General features: G+C 41.8%; 1 protein-coding gene across 1 annotated transcript; it reads left to right on the plus strand.

Moving 5' to 3' along the window:
- Window positions 1-1,347: 1,347 nt before the first annotated feature.
- LOC139557567 (transmembrane protein 198-like) lies at window positions 1,348-8,351 on the plus strand. The gene is made up of 5 exons (XM_071372554.1): window positions 1,348-1,583; window positions 2,719-3,193; window positions 3,794-4,369; window positions 4,515-4,654; window positions 4,853-8,351. Exons 2-5 carry the CDS (start codon window positions 3,004-3,006, stop codon window positions 5,003-5,005), a joined length of 1,059 nt encoding a protein of 352 aa, XP_071228655.1. The 5' UTR covers window positions 1,348-1,583; window positions 2,719-3,003; the 3' UTR covers window positions 5,006-8,351.
- The last annotated feature ends 466 nt before the right edge of the window (window positions 8,352-8,817 follow it).

The following is an 8,817-nucleotide window of genomic DNA, read 5'->3' on the forward strand; positions in this document are numbered from 1 at the left end:
ATGGGTTTGGCCTTGAAAGAAGGTTGCATATGCAGAAAAGAACGTCATACCTACTGCAAAATATGGAGGCGGATCTTCGATGTTATGAAGCTGTTTTGTTTCCACTGGTCCTGGGGCCCTTGTTAAGGTCAACAGCATCATGAACTCTACCAAGTATCACGCAGGACAATTTAGCCTAAAACCTGGTTGCCTCTGCCAGGAGGTTGAAACTTGGCCGCAAGTGGATCTTCCAGCAAGACAATGACCCCAAGCAAACACCAAAATCCACAAAGTAATGGTTAATTAACCACAAAATCAACATTCAGTCTCCGGACTTGAACCCCATTGAAAACCTGTGGTTTGAATTGAAGAGGGCAGTCCATCAGCACAGACTGAAGGATATCAAGGATCTGGAAAGATTCTGTATGGAGGAATGGTCTGAGATCCTTCCCAATGTGTTCTTCAAACTCATTAAACATTATAGAAAAAAAGGCTAAGTGCCATTATCCTCGCAATGGGAGGGTGCACTAAGTACTAAAAAAAGGGGTGCCAATATACATTTTTATCTGAGCATGTGCGTCCCCATAAAATATTATAATTATTTGAGCATACAACCTAGCTCAGAATTTGTATTATTTATTCTATACAGTCTTTTATGCTCATCTTTTTCAAGGGTGACAATAATTTCGGATGTGACTGTATATGCATATTCCGTAAAAAATCTCGAACCTACAGTATAAACCCCAAGGCTCCTTTGTCAGATTTTTGATATATTATGTTGTTTATTCAATCTCGCCAGATATGTTTATTCAATCTGGTAATCATCTGGAAATAATAATGGCTCAGTGAACAGTGCATCAAAATATTCCAGTGGGTAATGTAAACCCTGTGTCTGTAAATCTCTCTCGGTACATTGTGAGATAGTTTATAGTTTCATAAATAAACTGTCAGTCTTATATATATAGATGGTACAGTATGTGTATAATCAAAAAATAAACATCAGTGGTTGATAATGTCATCATGAAACACCATTTCATTTATCAATCTTGTGAGTTCATTTTTCTCTGTTCTTACAAACCATTGATTGGTCATTTGCATATTCACTGAGATATGAGACTACATTTAATGTGTATTTAATGTATGAGCTGTTGACTCATCACATCCAGAATCTCACCTCTTTTCTGGACCACTCACTTTTCCTAGAACGTAAACTTCCATATTCCATCCCTGACATGTTAACTTACATCATGCCTGACTCATGACGAAACACGTCTGGCAATGGGTTCAACCAATCTTACATTTTCCTCTGTTGTAAATCTGTATGACTAGAGAGACATCATGTGGAAAACAACAGTATTCCCTCACCTCTGATCTACACAACAAGCTTGGGACAGATGGTCACTTCTTGCACTGATGCTGTCAGCCGTTCAGTGTCCACAGATGAGAGGAACGCACGCATGAGTAGGATGTCCTCAACACAGCAAAGACAGAGGGAACAGATATAACTCCTCCACCTAGAATACCATACAAAGTGACAAATAAGTAGCAGTCTTATTTCTTCTCATCACAGATTGTAATTCTGACAAGGATATGCCTCATGTCCGGTAAGATTACTTATTTTCAGACTCTTAAAACAATTCATGCAAACAGTATTTGTAAACTCATGATCACAAATACTCTCTGGTAGGCATATGTCTGTTATGTCTGATCAAAATACGTGATACCACCTATTAATTATCAAAGTGGAAGTTGCTATACAACTCATGTAATGCCTGTTGTATTTGACTATTTAGTAATAAACTGACAATGAGGTGTTCATGTGTCTGACTATATAAATATATATTTTCACAGGGAGTCTCTTTTTGGCAAATGGCTGTGTCCAGTTTTAATTTGTTATCAAAAATGTAAAGTTTATCATCCTGACATCTTAATTATATTCTAATAGCGGAAATCACTTGATTGGTGCCATAGAAAGTGATAGTGTTTTCTGTGTGACTTACAAGCAGAAGGACATGAGCCTCACTACTCCACTAATAGGCCTCTAATTCAATTATCTGGGGATCTGCCTGAAAGCTTATAAGGTCCTTTAACATAGAGTATACTCTGTTGATTAAGGCAACCCAATTTATCCTTGTGTGCAGAGGTAAGTATGCGATCAACAAGGTACATGTGCACATTGAAAGTAATGGTTTGAATGCTGAAGGTATTGCTTTTTTGTCCAGATTTTTTGTTTTGTTTAATTGTGTTACATAGTTTTCAATATTTTTTCCAGCTTTTGAGCCCACCTGCAAGCAACATGGTGTATTCTAAAATATATCATGCCTTTTTGGGGTTTTGGAACGGTATGTCCTACTGTTGGGGTGTTTGTTTTCTTAGCATTGTTCTGTGACTGGAGAACTTTACCATATGTTCAAAACAAAGAGGCCCAATGACTCAGTCGGCATCAAGCCACCCCTCGTTTCCTCATCTGCATCCTCTATTTTAACAAAGGGTCAAGAAAAAAAAGTGTGTGACCCAGATAAAATCTCAGTTTCCTTTTCTGGTTCCTGGGGATAGGGTTGTGGAGTACAGAGGGATTTTTCTTGAAATACATCGTATTCATGCAATCTATTATCTACCTTAGATGTAAATGTGAAGTCTAGATATGAAGAGTCCAGTTTGATCATTTATAGTCTGCCTATTACAGATGTCATATCATTTTCTCTGGCTGTATTTGATTCTCCTCTCCTCTTGTTGCAGGTGCAGGGCAGGAAATGGTCTGATTCACACACTTTTCACAGGAGCTTCCTGTTTCCTCAGCACTTACATTCTAACAACATGAAGCATTCGTCACATTCTTTCCTTGAATTAATGAAGCAAAGTCCTGTCCCAATGGAATACTGACAATATACTGGCTTGGTGTTGACTGTTGACGTATGCTCCCAAATGAGATTAAACCAGGAAAACAACACGGTTACACGGATGGCCTTAATTGCTAACTAAAAGCACGGTCATTATCCAGACCTGTTGAACTTCTGCTCCAAGATGGCAGACCCCAGCTCACTCTTGGTCACTGATGGGGCAGTGCTGAGCCAGGCTGAAGTAGATCAATATATCCTCTCTGGCTTGGCTGAAGTGGATGCATGTGAGTTGGGGTTCAATAGGAAGTATGACCTCATCCCATCCATCGTCTGCTCAGTATGCCTTTTGTTAGGCCTAATCTACTGCTTTTTTGGTAAGTTCCTGACCTGTAATAGAGGACAGTTGGAACTTCCACATGTGTACTCTCAAGACTTACACATTAAAGACATGATAGGCATATCTGCAATTCAATTACAGTATTTCCACAAAACACTCTAATGCTCCACTAGATACATCATCATTTAATCTCATCATACTAACTGAAATGATTTCCTCAGCTAACTCTAAGCCTTATAGTAAAAACAGGAGGGCCAGGTGTTTGACCTAGGCTAGCCAGGGTTATAATGGATAAGCTCCAGGCTAGGAGAGAGGTAGATGGGTCACCTGGTTCTGTTGCATTCCTCTGAGAGAGAGTCAGAAAACAGCCACCTGGGATGATGCAGGCAGCTTTCTGACCTGGTACAAATCCATTAAATGTTGATGTCTGATATAAGAAACGCTTACTACGCATCATGTGATGTAACTTTCTCTCTAATATTCTGTAAACTGTACAGTATACCAAACTCTGACATTTAAACATTTATTTTTAATAAAAAACAATCCCTACTTAGTCAAACCTAGTTCACTTTAGTACATTTTGTTTCCTTCTCCATCTTGTTACTTAACATCCCTCCACTTCTCTCTCTTTCTTTAGGATACCGCTGCTTTAAGATGGTCATGTTCCTGTCAGGCTTCATGTTTGGATCTGCGCTAGTCTGCCTGTTGTACCTTAAGGAGCCTGTGCTGGATACCCAGTTGACTATGGAGACCAAAGCAGGTATCCTCCTGGGAGTGTCTGTACTCTGTGGCCTGGTGACTATGCTGGTACAGACTGTGGGGCTCATCATTACTGGCCTAGAGCTGGGGTGTCTGCTCACCCTTGCCAACCTACTGGTTGTCAGACAGTTTTACAGCCTTACCCCACTATGGGCGCCTCTCGGTGCACTCCTAGCCACGAGCACCTTTTGTGCCACTCTCACACTGCAGTGGCAGAAACTATTCACTGTGCTCTCCACGGCTGCAGTCGGAGCCGCTGTGGTGATGGCATGCGTGGACTACTTTGTAGAGACATCTCTGCTGGCTGGCCATGCGTACGACATCCTGTCTCAGGTTCCCCCTCGGCCCCTCTGCTGGTACAGCTGGGTTATAACAGGCGTGTTTCCTCTATTTAGTCTGATGGGGGTAATGGTGCAATGGATGCTCACTGCCAAAGGAGTGTCCCACACAGAAGGTGAGTGGCACAGTTTCATACAAAATATGGAACGCTTATTTCCTCGATGTCATTACTACTTCATTCGACACTTAGGTTAAACTGACCGGTTACAACATAATTCTGTTTTTTTGTCCCATGCTAATTTACTCTGAATGCCCTCCAGTACCTGTCAGTGGACGACAAAAACAGGTCCAACTGATGCGAATCAGACAGAGAGATGCCCAGAGACGACCCCAGCTGGGCACTTACCGCCATCGCAAGCCTCCAATTCTAAAGCGTTATGCTGGAGACGTCCTGGCCCCAGTGAGTTACTTCACTCCTAATGGGCATGTCCTAATGGGCATGAATGAGCTTGATTCAAACACTTTTTTGAAAAACGTTATGCACATAGCTAATAGACAATTAGTTGCATGTCATGTTTTGAAAGATTGCATTTTTTTATATCATCCTAGACAGAGGATCAATGCAACAATGTTTTTTCTTTACCACTTTACCTTACAGAGTTACATCCAGAGCCTTCGTGACCGCCAGATGGGTACAGGCTCCTCTAGCAGCAGCATCATCAGCAACAGCACAGTCAACCACACCATGATAGACTTTGAGACAGGCTTCATGGTTCCCCTGAATGCCTCCTCCCTAGTCTACAGGGTCTAAGGGACAAACACCAAATAGTAGGCATCACCTCCCAGTTCCACTAAGGTGCCCAACACCTCTCTCCAGCAGACAATTCATAGACTGTTGTAAAAAGAAAAACAGACTGATTCTTGAGACAAGAGATTCAGCCAACTAATTCACCTTGTTGTTTTGTTTATTATTCTATGTCTAAGGTATCAGACAGTCAATCGTAATATAACCATTGATCATTCCTCAATTAAATAAATTTGCTTTATTTTGTTCAGTATGCTAATATACATTTTTGTGAAGATATCCATTGTTACAGTTGTTAGGTTCCAATTTTGAGTAAATAACTCACGGACACTAGAGAAGCTTAACCAAGTTTAATTCTTCCAGCTGTAATTCAGACAAAAAACATTTCACACAAGTACTAATATTTAACCCTGTCTCCTAGGCTGAGTCTCCTCCTCCACAACTGAACAGCCAACGCATCTCTGTTGCTAGACAGAACCTTAGTGATATCTGTTCTTCCTCACTTCATCTAACCTCACCTCTACCCAAAGTGCTCACTCCTCCCCAACTCAAGGCTGTCATGGTTATTGATACCAGACTGTGTCTCTTCTCCTCCCAGAGGATCCCTGATGCCTAACAATAACATATCCTGACACAATGTAAACATTATAAACTCAGCAAAAAAAAAGAAATGTCCCTTTATCAGGACCCTGTCTTTCAAAGATAATTTGTAAAAATCCAAATAACTTCACAGATCGTCATTGTAAAGGGTTTAAACACTTTCCCATGCTTGTTCAAAGAACCATAAATAATTAATGAACATACACCTGTGGAACGGTCGTTAAGACACTAACAGCTTACAGACGGTGGGCAATTAAGGTCACAGTTATGAAAACTTAGGACACTAAAGAGGCATTTCTTCTGACACCGAAAAACACCAAAAGAAAGATGCTCAGGGTACCTGCTCATCTGCGTGAACATGCCTTAGGCATGCTGCAAGGAGGCATGAGGACTGCAAATGTGGCCAGGGCAATAAATTGCAATGTCCGTACTGTGAGACGCCTGAGACAGCGCTACAGGGAGACATGACGGACAGCTGATCGTCCTCGCAGTGGCAGAACACGTGTAACAACACCTGCACAGGATCGGTACATCCGAACATCACACCTGCGGGACAGGTACAGGATGGCAACAACAACTGCCCGAGTTACACCAGGAACGCACAATCCCTCCATCAGTGCTCAGACTGTCCGCAATAGGCTGAGAGAGGCTGGACTGAGGGCTTGTAGGCCTGTTGTAAGGCAGGTCCTCACCAGACATCACCGGCAACGACGTTGCCTATGGGCACAAACCCACAGTCACAGGACCAGACAGGACTGGCAAAAAGTGCTCATCACTGACGAGTTGCGGTTTTGTCTCATCAGGGGTGATGGTCGGATTCGCCTTTATCATCGAAGGAATGAGTGTTACACCGAGGCCTGTACTCTGGAGCGGGATCGATTTGGAGGTGGAGGGTCCGTCATGGTCTGGGGAAGTGTGTCACAGCATCATCGGACTGAGCTTGTTGTCATTGCAGGCAATCTCAACGCTGTGCGTTACAGGGAAGACATCCTCCTCCCTCATGTGGTACCCTTCCTGCAGGCTCATCCTGACATGACCCTCCAGCATGACAATGCCAACAGCCATACTGCTCGTTCTGTGCGTGATTTCCTGCAAGACAGGAATGTCAGTGTTTTGCCATGGCCAGCGATGAGCCCGGATCTCAATCCCATTGAGTATGTCTGGGACCTGTTGGATCGGAGGGTGAGGGCTAGGGCCATTCCCCCCAGAAATTTTCGGGAACTTGCAGGTGCCTTGGTGGAAGAGTGGGTTAACATTTCACAGCAATAACTGGCAAATCTGGTGCAGTTCATGAGGAGATGCACTGCTGTACTTAATGCAGCTGGTGGCCACACCAGATACTGACTGTTACTTTTGATTTTGACCCCCCCTTTGTTCAGGGACACATTATTCCATTTCTGTTAGTCACATGTCTGTGGAACTTGTTCAGTTTATGTCTCAGTTGTTGAATCTTGTGTCGTGACGTTGTATTAGTTAATGTGACGACTGTTGCTCATCAAATGATTAAAGGTTTCTAATTGCGTGATTAAATGAATCAAGCAATTATTAACTCATTAACCTGGGGCACCATGGGAAAATTAGTTTTATTGAGTTTCTATTTCCCAAATTAACTCAAAGAATATCAGAATATCGATTTTACAACAGTCACTAATTAATCAGTTTCCTCTACAATCTCATTCTGAACGTCGCATAATCCGGGAATCTGCACGGACCCGGGTCCCACCAATGAGTTCGTACCACACAAATCTTAGTTGATTATTTATTTACTAGAAAGCTAAAATGATGATAACATATACACATACACAAAACACAGTCTAGGCTATTGATTAGAACATAGTATAACGTCACCCAAAATGGGTGCTTGATAGGGGTCTTCTGAGGACAGACAGCTCTGTAGCTCAGAGCTCACAGCGTAGGAATGAAACAGTGTAAATACCACGATTCGATGGAGAGTGGAGGCTAGGTGGTCCGGCTTGAATTCACCCGCTTAGACACAGCTACTCATCAGTAGCATGGGTAGAAAAAGATTTCTTTGTCTTCAACCTTGGGTTGAGTTTTGGGTTCGTTGACTTTTTAGACCTCGGCTGCAGCTCGGGTCACTTAGTCTGATCTGTTCATTCTTAACTCACATGTCTTATACCCTCGGGTAAGAAGTGGGCGTAACCGCCTTTAGGGCAATTCTCTGGGTGTACCAAGTTAAGAGGCAAGGTCTAGATTTTACTCAAATCCAATTTTAGACAACTAACTTCACATTTCATCTTTACCAAAACATTCTCTTTGATTTGGACATTTTCCACACAACGTACAATGTATAAACATCAAGCATATCCTAGGAAAACTCTTACAGTTACAATGTTTTCGTAATAACGTCATCTATTAACCTTTAATAACAAAACAAAAATGACATACATTTTCATATTCCATCTATCGTCATGACCACCATTGTGGCTGACGGAAACCATTGTTCCAAAGTCCCTTTATTGCATGTTTAATGTTCTGAGGCTGGTTCTCCATAGTGAGAGGACAAAGGAATGTTGTCTGTGGCCAAAGATTTACTATGGGTGTGAGAGGTCATAAAACCCCCACATCTTCAAACCCCTAGATCTCTCCTCCTCTGTTGGGGGTGAGAGATAATCTGTAGGGTTGTGGTCTCCTGTAACCTGACCTGATCAAGACAGTCATGACACTTGTTATGTTCATACAAATATTTACACATGTTAAGTTTGCTGAAAATAAACGCAGTTGACAGTGAGTGTTTCTTTTTTTGCTGAGTTTACATCACCCTCTCTCCCTCAGTGACATTGTTAATTGTTAGGTTCTAAGATCTCCACCTGTCTCCCCTAAACATTAGCAAAGCCATCTAACTCCTACAGATAACCATTAACTTCTGATGTAAAAACCATTCTCTACCATCCCTCAGATACCATACTTCTGATCTATCATGTATCTAGTACAGCAATGTTCAAAGTTTACCCAGAATCCAACAGTTTTATGCACAGTGTACAAGAGGGTGAAATACAATGTGGGGGATACATTACGTACATTGTACATGCCTTGCACAAGAGATAGTATATAAAACATTTTTGTCGCTCTTCTGTTGTCAAAATAAATAAACATCCTTAAATGTTACTATATTTCACCTCATAGGGTTAGGTGATATACTGGCTAGGCTATAGTATCATTACAGTGACAGTCTGGTTCTGGAGGTTGATGTCTTA

Source organism: Salvelinus alpinus, chromosome 28, assembly GCF_045679555.1.
Source record: "Salvelinus alpinus chromosome 28, SLU_Salpinus.1, whole genome shotgun sequence".
In the NCBI taxonomy this organism is placed as follows: Eukaryota; Metazoa; Chordata; class Actinopteri; order Salmoniformes; family Salmonidae; genus Salvelinus; species Salvelinus alpinus.